General features: G+C 44.0%; 1 protein-coding gene across 1 annotated transcript; it reads right to left on the minus strand.

Annotated features, from left to right (window-relative positions):
- Window positions 1-7,812: 7,812 nt before the first annotated feature.
- LOC137376737 (uncharacterized PPE family protein PPE16-like) lies at window positions 7,813-9,246 on the minus strand. The gene has a single exon (XM_068045714.1). The coding sequence runs from the start codon at window positions 9,244-9,246 to the stop codon at window positions 7,813-7,815; it is 1,434 nt and encodes a 477-aa protein (XP_067901815.1).
- Window positions 9,247-16,500: the final 7,254 nt, after the last annotated feature.

A 16,500-nucleotide genomic window follows, 5' to 3' on the forward strand; every position in this document is an offset into this window, starting at 1 on the left:
TGGGCATCCCGAGGTTGTGAAAGACGCTATAGAAATGAAAGTCTCTCTTTTTTATTCCTCAGTGGGAATTTGAAGAGCCTAGGAATTTCCTCATGGTCAATATCTTTGCTTCACTCCCTTCCTGGGCTGTGCCCGGGAGACAAGTGTAGAGCTTGCACTGCCTCCCCTTGCTGTGTGAGGACTCTGCATGCAGTCACCATCCCTTTACACGTATCAATCTCAAGGTTGAGAATGAACGAATTGGGGAATGGATGGTGCAGACTCGAGTCTCACAGTCAATATAGGATGATACAAAGCTCACAGAAAATCATTTCTGTTTCAAAATATTCTTTTAACTCATTTCAGGAACAAACCAAACTGTTATTCAATGTATTAAACACAATAACCTGTCAGCCTAAGACTGAAGAGAAGAAGGTGGTCCATTGACTTACCGTATGAAGGCTCCATCTAACTGTGGAGATCATATCCAACGCTCCCTCACTATCTGCAGTATCTCACCAGTCAGCTGTAGACTTGTGTTGGTGCTTGCTCCTCTTATGCTCTTATACAGCCGGAGTTGTTATGTACCACATCTTCTCACAGATCATGAAGGAGATCCTTCCATCTCGTCGATGGCAAAGACTTGAATTAAGGTTAACCTAGGCGCATTCTCTAAGCTCCCGTACTTTTCTTGCAGTCACTTCTTATCTGGTGATCGTTCAAATGCAACTAATCTTCAAGCCACATCTTTTTTTACATTTAATTCAAGGTATTTCTGAGAAAGAAGCTTTCTTTGCCTCATCTTTAATGACAGTCTGCAGCCAGAAGCAGAAGACGATACAAACACTTAATGAAGCGACTTTAATAATCTTTATTCAGTGTAGCAGGACCTGTGCATTGGCAGTCAACAGTCCATTTCTTTTTACCCCATGTGCATCAATGTCAACTCTTGTAGAGTTACAGTACATGCCACTTAATTGGGGCGATAATGGCGTAGTGTTAATGTCACTGGACTAGTAATCCAGAGGCTCACACTAATGCCCTGGCGGTCAAAGGTTCAAATCCCACCACGGCAGCTGTTGGAACTTAAATTCAATTAATTAATAAAACAGTTTAATTATTTTTAAAAAATCTGGAATTGACTGCTAGTCTCAGAAATGGTGCCTTGAAACTGTCATCAATTGTTATTAAAAACCCACCTGGTTCACTAATCTCCTTTAGGAAAGGAAATCTGCTGTCCTTACCTGGTCTGGTCTATGTGTGACTCCAGACCCACAGAATATGGTTGACTCTTAACTGTCCTCTGAAATGGCCTAGCAAGACACTCAGTTCAAGGGCAATTAGGGATGGGCAACAAATGCTGGCCTTATCAGTGATGCCGAACATCCCGTGAACGAATGTTAAAAAGGAACACTTCATTCCTATCTGGTACTCTAAGATTGTATGTCCCAGTGTCATCCTTTGTATATATACAGTGTTTATTGGGGCAGCTTTACTTTGTATCAAACCCGTGCTGTACCTGTCCTGGGAGTGTTTGATGGGAGACAGTGCAGAGGGAGCTTTACTCTGTATCTAACCCAGTACTGGGAGTGTTGATGGGACAATTTAGAGGAAGCTTTCAGTAAGAGATTCACAAACCATTAAAAGTAACAATGCAGGTTAACAAATCCAGAAAAAGTGCAAAGAAAGCATTTATAGAAGAATAGAATTCAAAAGCAGAGAAGTTATGTTAAACCTTTATAAAAACTTGGATAGACCACACTTATGCATATTACAAAGGATACAAAGGGACCTGGGTGTCCTTGTCAATAAGTCACTGAAAGCTAACATGCAGGTGCAGCAAGCAATTAGGAAGGCTGATGGTACGTTAGCCTTTATTGCAAGAGGATTTGAGTACAGGAGTAGTGAAGTCTTGATTCAATTGTATAGAACCTTGGTTAGACCACACCTGGAGTACTGTGTGCAGTTTTCAGTCCCCTTGCCTTAGGAAGGATATTATTGCCATAGAGGGAATACAACAAAGGTTCACCAGACTTGTTCCCGGGATGGCGGAGTTATCCTGTCCAGAGAGATTGGGGAAACTGGGCCTGTATTCTCTAGAGTTTTGAAGAATGAGAGGTGATCTCATTGTAACCTACAAAATACTTAAAGGGATAGACAGGGTAGATGCAGGTAAGATGTTTCCCCTGGTTGGGGAGTCTAGAACAGAGATGTGAGCATGAAAGCAGGGGGCAGTGTTGAAATGGCAAGCAACTGGAAGCTCAGGGTTATGCTTTCGGACTGAGCGGAGGTGTTCCGCAAGTCGGCGTTTTGTCTCCCCAATGTAGAGGAGACCACATTGTGAGCAGCGAATACGGTATACTACATTGAAAGAAGTACAAGTAAATCGCTGCTTCACCTGAAAGGAGTGTTTGGGGCCTGGGATAGTGAGGAGAGAGGAGGTAAATGGGCAGGTATTACACCTCCTGCGATTGTAGGGGAAGGTGCCGTGGGAAGGGGACAAGGGTGTCGCGGAGGGAATGATCCCTTTGGAATGCTGACAGGGGAAGGGAGGGGAAGATGCGTTTGGTAGTGGCATCACGCTGGAGGTGGTGGAAATGGCGGAGGATGATCCTTTGGATCTGGAGGCTAGTGGAAAGTGAGGACAAGGGGAACCCTGTCACGGTTCTGGGAGGGAGGGGAAGGGATGAGGGTAGAGGTGCAGTTCCAGTTGTGGCCGTGCAGTGCCAGTTTTGCAATGCCAGCACTGACAGTGTGACACAGGTCTACGAGAGATGGCCAGCCTCTGGAGCCTCCTGGACAGCTCCTCAGACAGCTGCTGGTTTCTTGTCCTGGGGCTGTGCACTCTGAGGGAGGGTAAGGATTCCAGAAAGCTGACCTCCTGTTCTCCCTATAGAGACAGCTGCCAGTGCACCTTCCTCCTCCTGCTGCTCCTCTTCCTCCAGCCCGCACGGAGTTGCTGGAATAAGGCCATTTTGAATGTTCATTGTCAGTAACCCCCTGAAGAAAGTTCTCCAGGCATTCCAAGGACTGTTAAATCAAACAACTTGCACCATAGACCACGAGCAAAATGTCTCCCAGACTGTGCAGCATTTGAAATGAAAGTGAGCGAGGATTCCTGTCAGTAACGATGGAAATAGCCATCACTTGATCAGTGAATGGGTTGGAGAAGTGCTGATGGACATGGAAATTGTGTTAGATCTCAATTGCCTCAACAGACCCCTCATTAAATAGAGTTATTAGGTTCCCACCCGTTTCTTAGTTTAGTTTAGTTTAGAGATACAGCACTGAAACAGGCCCTTCGGCCCACCGAGTCTGTGCCGACCATCAACCACCCATTCATACTAATCCTACACTAATTCCATATTCCTACCACATCCCCACCTGTCCCTATATTTTCCCTACCACCTACCTATACTAGGGACAATTTCTAATGGCCAATTTACCTATCAACCTGCAAGTCTTTGGCATGTGGGAGGAAACCGGAGCACCCGGAGGAAACCCACGCAGACACAGGGAGAACTTGCAAACTCCACACAGGCAGTACCCAGAATTGAACCCGGGTCGCTGGAGCTGTGAGGCTGCGGTGCTAACCACTGTGCCACTGTGCCGCCCTCATGCAGTATTGCAGTATTGCAGTTTCATGCAGTATTGCTGGACCACTGCATTGTAATGGGAGGAGCCGCAACGACTTTGGTTGCATATTGTTCCCATTACTACCCGTTAAACTGGGACGCAATGAAATGAAAGTCAGGCCCTGGGTTCCTTTATTCCCAAAGGCAGTAACCTCCTTTCTGGGATCAGGTGACCAAAACTGTGCTGGATTTAGAGTCTGGTCAAAACAAAGAACTTGCCTTTATACAGCGCCTTTCCAACTCCCAAACATCCCAAATCCTAGTTGTATATTAATTGAGTTTAATTGTATGTAGGTGGTGCACATTAACTGGGAATTCTCTTGAGCCTCTATAAAGAGACTAAAACTGCGACTGTTGGATTAGGTGGTGTATGCTTGTAATTTGTAACTCTGTAAATGAATATAAAAGTGCATAAGGATTGGCTCCAGTTTCTATCCTTCACCAACTGGCTTTCTGAAATAGAACATCAAAAACTTCACAGCCAATGGAGTACTTTAGAAGTCTGGTCATCGTTGTAAAGTAGGAGCTAATTTGTGCCAAGCAAGGTCCCATAAACAGCAATGAGATAACGACGAGATTATTTTTAGAGAACTGGCCTGCTCTTCTTCAAATAGCTGCATTGAAGAGGAAGCTAGATAAATGTATGAAGGAGAATGAAATAGAGGGATATGCTGATAGGGTTAGATAAAGAGGGGTGAGAGGAGGCTCGTGTGGAGCATAAACACTGGCATTGACCTTTGAGCCAAGTAGCGTGATCTGTGCTGTACATTCAACGTAATTCTAAATAGTGCAATAGCATTTTATCTGACCACTTGCAAGGACAGATGGGGGCTTAATTAAACATCTCATCTGAAAGATGGCACCTTCGACAGTGAAAGCTTGGACGTTGTGCTCAAGTGCTTGAAATGGGGTTTGAACCTGTGACTTCCTGACTCAGAGGTGCTGTACAGAGTAACAATACAACAGAGTAACAATAAAACATCTCTGGATCTAGTCTCCATTCCCCGTCAGTGTGACCCACATTCCCTCTGCTCCGCACTGTGGCCTTTCAGAGCAGTTTGCCATTTGCCATGACTGGGAGTGACTCGATCTCAGCAACACACTCGTGTGTTTATCCTGCCTTTAAATGCATCTATTTGAAGAAGGGTTCTGTAAAAACAGGTTACTTTGACATCTCATTGCTTTTTGTGGGACCTTGCTGTGTACATATTAGGCCCTACTTTGTAACAATAGCCACACTTCTAAAGTACTTCATTGGCTGTTAAGTTTTCAGGATATCCTGAGCAGGGAAAGACACTGCAAAAAGGCAAGTTCTTCATTTTGACCAGACTCCATATACAGGCAGGAGATTTTATTGCATTGCATTTGATGTGGTTTCCAGTCTTCTTTGAATATATCAATCCATTCTTCCTGCCCCTTTGATTGCTCCCACTTCTGTTTACACTGCGTGGGTTGTGCAGGGCATTACTTGCAACTTCCGACAGGTTATACAATTAAATGAGTTTTCAAAAGTGTGTTAGATTGCAAGGAACTTGAAAGCTATCTGACAAACTGAGAGGCTTTCATCTGCTGTAGTCCCCAATTTATTTAGTCTAATAGAATCACGGGCACACATTCCACATTCTAAATAAGCGCCTCACTTCCACAGTTATTTGGCCTTGGACAGGATACAGAGGAGATTCTAAAATAGTTCCAGAATTGAGGAACTTCAGTTGTCTGGAGAGGCTGGAGAAGCTGGGATTGTTCTCCTTAAAGCAGAGAATTATAAGGGGAGATTTAATAGCCGTGGTTGGTTTGACACGATAGGTAGCATTGTAAGCAATGTGGATAAAAGCATAAATTTACAAAGAGATTTGATAGATTGAGTGAATGGGCAAAATTGTGACAAATGGATTTCAATGCAGGAAAATGTGAGGTCATCCATTTTAGACCTAAAAAGGATTGAAGAGGGTACTTTATACGAACATATGAACATACAAATTGGGAGCAGGAGTAGACCATTTGGCCTCTCTAGCCTGCTCCGTCATTCAATAAGATCATGGCTGATCTGTTTCTGTCTCGAATTCTCGACTCCCATCTACCCCCGATAACCTTTGATTCCCTTGCCTAACAAGAATTTATCTACCTCCGCCTTAAAAATATTCAATGACCCCGCCTCCACCACCTTCTGAGGCAGAGAGTTCCAAAGTCACACAACCTTCTGAGAGAAAAAATTTCTCCTCATCTCTGTCCTAAAAGGGCGACCCCTCATTTTAAAACAGTGACCCCTAGTTCTGGACTCCCCCACAAGAGGAAACATCCTTTCAACATCCATCTTGTCAAGACCGTTCAGGATCTTATAAACTTCAATCGAGTCTCCCCTCACTCTTCTAAACTCCAGTGAAAACAAACCCAGTCTGTCCAACCTTTCCTCATAAGACAACCCACTCATTCCAGGTACCAATCTAGTAAACCTCCTCTGAACCGCCTCCAACGCATTCACATCCTTCCTTAAATAAGGAGGCCAAAACGGCACACAGTATTTGAGATGTGGTCTCACCAATGCCCTGTATTACTGAAGCATAACATCCTGACTTTTATTTTCAATTCCTTTTGTAATAAAGGATAGCATTCCATTAGCCTTCTTTATTACTTGCTGTACCTTTTGTGTCTCATGCACTAAAACACCTAGATCCCTCTACACCTCGGAATTCTGCAGTCGTTCTCCATTTAAGTAACAGTCTGTTTTTTTATTCTTCCTGCCAAAGTGAACAACTTCACATTTTCCCACATTATACTCCATTTGCCAGATTTTTATCCCACTCACTCAACCTATCTATATCGGTCTGCAAACTCCTTATGTCCACTTCACAACATACTTTCCTACTGATCTTTGTGTCAGCTGCAAATTTAGCTACCCTGCCATCACTCTCCTCATCTAAGTCATTGATAAAAATTGTAAAAAGTTGAGGCCGCAACACAGACCCCTGCGGGACTCCACTCATCAGTTCTTGCCAATTAGAAAAAGATCCATTTATGTTTACTCTCTGTTTTCTGCCAGCCAGCCAATCTTCTATCCATGCTAATATGTTACACCCTACACCATGAGCTCCTACTTAGCGCAGTAACCTTTTATGTGGCACCTTGTCAAATACCTTCTGGAAATCCAAGTACAGTACATCAACAGGCTCCCCTTTATCTACAGCGCATGTTACTCCTTCAAAGAACTATAAATGGTGAATGGCTAGAAACAGAAGAGGCCCCAAGAGACTTGGGGCCCCATATATATAGATTTAAATGTCATGAATGGCTACAGAAAATAATCAAAAAGGCTAATGGAATGCTGATCTTTACATTTAAAGGACTAGAATACAAGGGGGTCGAAGTCATGCTTCGGTTATACAAAGCCCTGGTTGGACCACACCTGGAGTTACTGGGAGCAGTTCTGGGCATCTCACCTTAGCAAGGAAATATTGGATTTAGAGACAGTGCAGTGTAGATTTACCAGAATGATACCTGGAAGTTTGGAACTCTCTTTCGCAAATGGCAATTGATGCTAGATCAATTGTAAATTTTAAATCTGAGATTGATAGATATTTGCTAACCAAAGGTATTAAGGAATATGGGGGCAAAGGCAAGTAAATAGAGTTAGGTCACAGATCAGCCATGATCTTATTGAATGGTGGAACCTGTTTGAGGGGGTAAATGATTTCCTCCTGTTCCTATGTGCAATGCTGTGTGGGGGTTTGATAGAGTAGAGAGGGAGAAACTTTCCAGTGGCAAAAAGATCAGTAATCAGAAAACAGAAAAAACGTGCAAGTAAAAATGACCATGAAGCTGTGAGATTGTTGTTAAAAACCCAACTGTTTCAATAATGTCCTTTAGGGAAGAAAATCTGCTGTCCTTATGGACTCCCGATATGTGATACCAGTCCCATATCACCATAGTTAACTCTTAAGTGCCCTCTGAACTGGCCCAGCAAGACACCCCGTTTTACTAAACTTTAGTCCCTATTTAATAGCATTGTTGGATAGTACACGGATTTCAGTGGGTCAAGAGGAAGGCCCACCACCACCTTCTTAGGACAAGTAGGAATGTGCAATAAATACCAGCCTTGCCAATAATGCCGACATCCCAAAAATGAGAGAAAAATGTTTCTCTTATCCCAACCTATTTATGAAGGTAAAAGATCTCTATTGTTATAAGTTGCCCACTAATCTCATTCTTGTTCTTTTCTCCCCATTGTTCGATGGTCTATATTCCCAATTCCCATTGTTCCATGGTCTATATTCCCAATTCCCATTGTTCCATGGTCTATATTCCCAATACCCATTGTTCCATGGTCTATATTCCCAATTCCCATTGTTCCATGGTCTATATTCCCAATACCCATTGTTCCATGCTCTATATTCCCAATTCCCATTGTTCGGTGGTCTATATTCACAATACCCATTGTTCCATGGTCTATATTCCCAATTCCCATTGTTCCATGGTCTATATTCCCAATTCCCATTGTTCCATGGTCTATATTCCCAATACCCATTGTTCCATGGTTTATATTCTCAATTCCCATTGTTCCATGGTCTATATTCCCAATTCCCATTGTTCCATGGTCTATATTCCCAATTCCCATTGTTCCATGGTCTATATTCCCAATTCCCATTGTTCCATGGTCTATATTCACAATACCCATTGTTCCATGGTCTATATTCCCAATAGCCATTGTTCCATGGTCTATATTCCCAATTCCCATTGTTCCATGGTCTATATTCCCAATACCCATTGTTCCATGGTTTATATTCTCAATTCCCATTGTTCCATGGTCTATATTCCCAATACCCATTGTTCCATGGTCTATATTCCCAATTCCCATTGTTCCATGGTTTATATTCCCAATTCCCAGTGTTCCATGGTCTATATTCCCAATACCCATTGTTCCGTGGTCTATATTCCCAATTCCCATTGTTCCATGGTCTATATTCTCAATTCCCATTGTACCATGGTCTATATTCCCAATACCCATTGTTCCATGGTCTATATTCCCAATTCCCATTGTTCCATGGTCTATATTCCCAATACCCATTGTTCCATGGTTTATATTCCCAATTCCCATTGTTCCATGGTCTATATTCCCAATTCCCATTGTTCCATGGTCTATATTCCCAATACCCATTGTTCCATGGTTTATATTCCCAATTCCCATTGTTCCATGGTCTATATTCCCAATTCCCATTGTTCCATGGTCTATATTCCCAATTCTCATTGTACCATGGTCTATATTCCCAATACCCATTGTTCCATGGTCTATATTCCCAATACCCATTGTTCCATGGTTTATATTCCCAATTCCCATTGTTCCATGGTCTATATTCCCAATTCCCATTGTTCCATGGTCTATATTCCCAATACCCATTGTTCCATGGTTTATATTCCCAATTCCCATTGTTCCATGGTTTATATTCCCAATTCCCATTGTTCCATGGTCTATATTCCCAATTCCCATTGTTCCATGGTCTATATTCCCAATACCCATTGTTCCATGGTTTATATTCCCAATTCCCATTGTTCCATGGTCTATATTCCCAATTCCCATTGTTCCATGGTCTATATTCCCAATTCTCATTGTACCATGGTCTATATTCCCAATACCCATTGTTCCATGGTCTATATTCCCAATATGACAACAACATCTTACATTTATATTGCACCTTGAACATAGCAAAACGTCCCAACGTGCTTCACAAGAGTGTTACCAACCAAAATTGACACCGAGCCACATAAGGAGATTATTAGGACAAGTGACCAAAAGTTTGGTAAAAGAGGGAGGTTTGAAGGAGCAATTTAAAGGAGGAAAAAGGAGGAGAGGTTTAGAGAGGAAATTCCAGAGCTTAGGGCCCAAGCAGCTGGAGGCACAACTACCAATGGTGGAGCGATTAATGGGGATGTACAACAGGCCATAATTGAAGTACTGTAGAGATGTCGGAGGGTTGTGGGACTGAAGAAAGTTACAGAGATAGGGAGGGTCGAGGCCATGGAGGATTTGAAAACAAGGATGAGAATTTTAAAACGAGGCTTTGCCAGATCAGGGACCAATATAGCTCAGCGAGCTCAGTGGATGAGCTCAAGTTTATGGAGGATAAAAGCAACAACAGCTTGTTCATTCATTAACTCTTGCCGGACTGGCTCTGAGCAGCATCAATAGGAATAATTCCTCCTTAGGAACTGAGTGAGACCAGTGGTGTTTAAAAAGTGCAGTGACAGCGGGAAAGAAGGAGACTGAGTGAGACTAGCAGTGTTTAAAAAGAGCAGCGGCAGCGGGAAAGAAAGAGACTGAGTGAGACCAGTGGTGTTTAAAAAGTGCAGCGACAGCGGGAAAGAAGGAGACTGAGTGAGACCAGCGGTGTTTAAAAAGAGCAGCGACAGCGGGAAAGAAGGAGACTGAGTGAGACCAGCGGTGTTTAAAAAGAGCAGCGACAGCGTGCCTGAGTTTTGAAAGGGGAAACCAACAGTGACATCACAGGAGAGCTGCAAGGTGATTGGTTGGTGAGTAGCAGCTGTTAGAATATCTTAAAAAATAAGGGGTAAGTTTTTTTTTGTTGAAAATAAAACCTCTGGTGATAAGGTGAGTACTACTAAAGTGTTTTTTAAAAGAATTTTAGATTGAAGTGGGTAGAACAAGGCCCCGAGTATAATTCGTATTTTTAAATTTTTAAATAACTAATTAACTTAAGGGTAAGTCACGGCAGGAGAGCTCAGCCCCATGATATGCTCCTCCTGCACTATGTGGGAAATCAGGGACGCTTCCAGTGCCCCTGACAACCATGTGTGCAGGAAGTGTATCCAGCTGCAGCTACTGACTACCCGCATTACGGAGCTGGAGCTGCGGATGGATTCACTGTGGAGCATCCGCGATGCTGAGGAAGTTGTGGATAGCACATTTAGTGAGGTGGTCACACCGCAGGTAATGGCTGCACAGGCAGAAAAGAGATGGTGACCACCAGGCAGAGTAGTAGACACAGGCAGGTAGTGCAGGAGTCCCCTGTGGTCATCCCCCTCTCAAACAGATATACCGCTTTGGATACTGTTGGGGGGGATGACCTCCCAGGAGAAAGCAGCAACAGCCAAGTTCGTGGCACCATGGAGGGCTCTGCTGCACAGCAGGGAGGGAAAAGGGTTGGAAGAGCTATAGTGATAGGGGATTCTATCGTAAGGGGTGTAGATAGGCATTTCTGTGGCCACAAATGAGACTCCAGGATGGTATGTTACCTCCCTTGTGCCAGGGTCAAGGATGTCTCAGAGCAGCTGCAGGATATTCTGAAAGGGGAGGGTGAGCAGCCAGAGGTCGTGGTCCATATTGGTACTAACGACATAGGCAGGAAGAGAGATGAGGTCCTGCAAAGTGAATATAGGGAGTTAGGCAGAAGGTTAAAAAGCAGGACCTCTAATCTCAGGATTACTCCCTGTGCCACGTGCTAGTGAGGGTAGGAATAGGAGGATTAGACAAATGAGTGCTTGGCTGATGAGTTGGTGTAGGCGGGAGGGCTTCAGCTACTTGGATCATTGGGATCTTTTCTGGTGCAGAGGTGACCTGTACAAGAAGGACGGGTTGCATCTAAACTGGACGGGGACCAATATCATTGCGGGGAGGTTTGCTAGTCCTACTCGGGAAGGTTTAAACTAGTCTTGCAGGGGGGGTGGGACCCAAAGTAGTAGTCTCTCCGATGAGATAGTTGAGGCAAATGTAGAGGTTAAAGCAAGCAAGTCCAGTAGGCAGGCCGGGCAGGGGAAGGACAGGGAGCGTGGAAGGTCTGGTAGGCTAAACTGCATTTACTTTAATACAAGAAGCCTTACAGGTAAGGCAGATGAACTCAGAGCATGGTTCGGTACATGGGATTGTGATATTATAGCTATTACGGAAACGTGGTTGAGGGATCGGCAGGACTGGCAGCTCAATGTTCCGGGGTACCGATGCTTCCGACGTGACAGAGGTGGAGGTAAGAAAGGAGGGGGAGTTGCACTATTGATTAGGGAGGACATCACGGCAGTACTTAGAGAGGATATCCCGGGGGGAATGTCCAGCGAGGCCATATGGGTAGAACTTAGAAATAAGAAAGGGGGATCAGTTTGATGGGATTATACTATAGGCCCCCCAATAGTCAGAGGGAAGTGGAGGAGCATATATGTAGGGAAATCACAGATAGGTGTAGGAATTATAGGGTTGTAATAGTAGGTGATTTTAACTTCCCTAATATTGACTGGGACTGCCTTAGTGCTAAGGGATCAGATGGGGAAGAATTTGTTAAGTGTGTCCAGGATAGTTTTCTGAAGCAGTATGTGGATGGCCCTACTAGAGAAGGGGCTACACTCGACCTCCTCTTAGGAAATGAGGCTGGGCAGGTGGTTGATGTGCCAGTGGGGGAGCACTTTGGGACCAGTGACCATAACTCTATAAGCTTCAAGATAGTTATGGAAAAGGATAGGACTGGTCCTCAGGTTGAAGTCCTAAATCGGGGGAAGGCTAATTTCGATGGCATCAGACAGGAACTCTCAAAAATTGAATGGGAGAGGCTGTTTACAGGTAAAGGGACGTCTTGCAAGTGGGAGGCTTTCAAAAGTGAGATAGGAAGAGTTCAGGGCCGGAATGTTCCTGTTAGATGGAAAGGCAAGGCTGGCAAGTTTAGGGAATCTTGGTTGACGAGGGATATTGAGGATCTGGTCAGGACAAAGAAGGAGACATATGTCAGGTATAGGCAGCTGGGATCGAGTGAGTCCCTCGAGGAGTATAGGGGATGTAGGACTACACTTAAGAAGGAAATTAGGAGGGCGAAAAGGGGCCATGAGATTTCCCTGGCAGATAAGATAAAGGAGAATCCTAAAATATTCTATAAGTATATTAAGAGTAAAAGGGTAGCTAGGGAGAGAGTAGGTCCCCTTAAGGATCAGTGTGGTAATCTATGTGTGGAGCCACAGGAAATGGGCGAGGTCTTAAATGAATATTTCTCATCCGAATTTACCGTGGAGAAGGTCATGGAAGCTAGTGAGGTCAAGGGAGGGAACACCGATATCCTGGAGCATATCAACATTACAAAGGAGGAGGTGCTGGAGGTTTTGAAGCGCATTAAGGTGGATAAATCCCCAGGTCGTGACCAGGTGTATCCTAGGATGCTATGGGAAGCAAGGGAGGAGATTGCTGGGGCCCTGGCAGAGATTTTTGTATCATCGTTAGCCACGGTGAGGTACCGGAAGACTGGAGGATAGCTAATGTTGTGCCTTTATTTAAGAAGGGCAGCAAGGATAAGCCAGGGAACTACAGGCCGGTGAGCCTTACATCAGTGGTGGGAAAGTTATTGGAAGGGATTCTGAGAGACAGGATTTATATGCATCTGGAAAGGCATGGTCTGATTAGGGATAGTCAGCATGGCTTTGTGCGTGGGAAATCATGTATCATGAATTTGAGTTTTTCGAGGAGGTGACCAAGAGGATTGATGAAGGCAGGGCGATGGTCGTTGTCTACATGGACTTTAGCAAGGCCTTTGACAAGGTCCCGCATGGTAGGCTGGTCCAGAAGGTTCGAACACATGGGATCCAGGGTGAGCTAGCAAATTGGATACAAAATTGGCTTGGTGATAGGAGGCAGAGGGTGGTAGTGGAGGGTTGTTTTTCAGATTGGAGGCCGGTCACCAGTGGTGTGCCGCAGGGATCGGTGCTGGGCCCTCTGTTGTTTGTCATATATATTCATGACTTGGATGTGAATGTAAGGGCATGATGACACCAAAATTGGTGGTATAGTGGACAGTGAAGAAGGTTGTCTAAGGTTACAACAGGATATAGATCAACTGGGAAAGTGGGCAAGGGATTGGCAAATGGAATTTGACACAGACAAGTATGAAGTGATGCAACAAAAACAAGAAATGCTGGATTCACTCAGCAGGTCTGGCAGCATCTGTGGAAAGAGAAGCAGAGTTAACGTTTTGGGTCAGTGACCCTTCTTCGGAACTGACAAATATTAGAAAAGTCACAGGTTATAAACAAGGTTATAAACAAGCTCGAGGAACAGCATCTCATCTACCGATTAGGCACACTACAGCCTGCCGGACTGAACATTGAGTTCAATAATTTCAGAGCATGACAGCCCCCCACTTTACTTTCATTTTTAGTCATTTTTAGTTATTTTTTCTTCCTTTTTTTTGCATTCCTTTTTACATTTTTTACAATCTTTTTTTGCATTTATTTCATTTCATCTTAGTTTGTTCAGTTTGCTTACCCACTGTTTTTTTCAGGTTGTTTTTCTTCAGGTTTGCACTTGCTGATGTTCAATATTCAGTATATTCACACCTAATCTGTACTAATGCTTTGTCTTTCAACACACCATTAACATATTGTTTGCCTTTGCTCCGTGACCTTTTGGTCAGCTATGTGGCCTGGTCTGCACCTTCTCCTTTGTTATCTCTTGCCCAACCCCCACCTCACTTGTTTATAACCTGTGACTTTTCTAATATTTGTCAGTTCCGAAGAAGGGTCACTGACCCGAAACGTTAACTCTGCTTCTCTTTCCACAGATGCTGCCAGACCTGCTGAGTGAATCCAGCATTTCTTGTTTTTGTTTCAGATTTCCAGCATCCGCAGTATTTTGCTTTTATTATGAAGTGATGCATTTTGGGAAGTTAAACCAGGGCAGGACATATACAGTGAATGACAGGGCCCTGGGGAGTGTTGTTGAGCAGAGAGACCTTGGGGTGCAAGTACATAGTTCCCTGAAAGTGGCAACACAGGTAGACAGGGTGTTGAAGAAGGCGTATGGCATGCTTGCCTTCATTGGCTGAGGCATTGAGTACAAGAGTTGGGACGTCATGTTACAGTGTACATGACGTTGGTTAGGCTGCATTTGGAGTACTGTGTGCAGTTCTGGTCGTCGCACTACAGGAAAGATGTGATTAAGCTAGAGAGGGTGCAGAAAAGATTCACAAGAATGTTGCCTGGTTTGGAGGGCTTGAGTTATAAAGAGAGATTGGATAGGCTGGGTCTGTTTTCCCTGGAGCGAAGGAGGCTGAGAGGGGACATGATAGAGGTATATAAAATTATGAGAGTCATAGATAAGGTAGATAGCCAGAGTCTGTTTCCCATGGTAGGGGTGACTAAAACTAGAGGGCTTAGATTTAAGGTGAGAGGGTGGAGGTTTAAAGGGGATCAAAGGGGTAAATTTTTCACACAAAGAATAGTGGGTATCTGGAATGAGCTGCCTGAGGAGGTGGTGGAGGCAGGAACAGTAGCAACGTTTAAGAAGCATCTGGGCAGGTACTTGAATGAGCAAGGCATAGAGGGATATGGAATTAATGCAGGCAGGTGGGATTTGTATAGATAGGCATTATGGTCGGCATGGACGCGGTGGGCTGAAGGGTCTGTTTCTATGCTGTACGATTCTATGACTCTAAATAACATGGCCACCCTCCAGTTCTGTTTTTTATTTAAAGCCTAACTGTAAATAGTCTACTATACAGTGTTTGACCTGTTCAGCACCAGTGGGGATTTACTGCACCAGTTAAAAAGCACCTATCTGTCTCCCTTATGTTGTTGCTGAATGACTCATTTTGCAACCCTCAACAGCATTCTGGTGAAGATGAGCTGTTACCTTCACTCAGAGCTGCTAACTAGGGGATGCGCTGAGCCAAGTCAAATCCAGTCATGCTAAATCTTATCATCTCCTTGAAGATTGACATCAAATGTAGGTCAGCCTCCTCCCTCCTTTCCCTGATCTCTCAGACTCACAGCAAGTTCACAAACTGCACAATCACAGAATTTTTACAGCGCAGAAGGCAGCTATTTGGCCCATTGTGTCTGCACCAGCTCTCCTAATGAGCATTTCATCCAGTGTCACTCCCCTGCCTTCTCCCCGTAACCCTACACATTCTTCCTTTTCAGATAACAGTCAAATTCCCTCAATTGAATCTGCCTCCACCACACTCTCAGGCAGTGCATTCCACACCTTAACCACTCGTTGCATGAAAAAGTTTTTCCTCATATCACTTTTGCTTCTTTTGCCAATTACTTTAAATCTGTGCCCTCTCGTTCTCGATCCTTTCACGAGTGGAAACAGTTTCTCTCTATCGACTCTGTCCAGACCCCTCATGATTTTGAATACCTCTATCAAATTTGCTCTCAACTTTGCCTTCTCCAAGGAAAACTGTCCCAACTTCTCCATCTATCTTCATAACTGAAATTCCTCATCCCTGGAACTATTCTCATGAATCTTTTCTGTGCTCTCTCCAATGCCTTCCCATCTTTCCTAAAGTGTGGTGCCCAGAACTGGACGCAATACACCAGCTGAGGCCAAACTAGTGTCTTATAAAAATTTAACATAACCCTCCTTGCTCTTGTACTCGATGCCCCTATTAATAAATCCCAGGATACTGTATGCTTTATTAACTGCTCTCTCAATCTGTCCTGCCACCTTCAATGACTTATGCACATATACACCCAGGTCCCTCTGCTCCTGCACCCCCTTTAGAATTGTGCCTTTTATTTTATATTGTCTCTCCATGTTCTTGCCACCAAAATGTATCACTTCACATTTCTCCACATTGACCTTCATCTGCCACCTGTCTGCCCATTCCACCAACTTGTTTATGTCCTTTTAGAGTTCTATACTATCCTCCTCACAGTTCACAATGCTTCCAAGTTTTGTATCATCTGTAAACTTTGAAATTGTGCCCTGTACACCGAGGTCTAGGTCATTAATATATATCAGGAAAAGCAAGGGTCCCAACACTGATCCCTGGGGAACTCCAGTACAAACCTTCCTCCAGCCCGAAAAACATCCATTAACCACTACTCTTTGTTTTCTGTCACTCAGCAATTTCCTAATCCATGTTGCTACTGTCCCTTTTATTCCATGAGCTATAATTTTGCT

The sequence above is a fragment of the Heterodontus francisci genome, chromosome 13 (genome assembly GCF_036365525.1).
Source record: "Heterodontus francisci isolate sHetFra1 chromosome 13, sHetFra1.hap1, whole genome shotgun sequence".
NCBI lineage: Eukaryota > Metazoa > Chordata > Chondrichthyes > Heterodontiformes > Heterodontidae > Heterodontus > Heterodontus francisci.

Bases quoted from the DNA above. Each gene is read 5' to 3' on its own strand.
- LOC137376737 (XM_068045714.1), bottom strand. From the start codon at position 9,246: ATGGGTATTGGGAATATAGACCATGGTACAATGAGAATTGGGAATATA.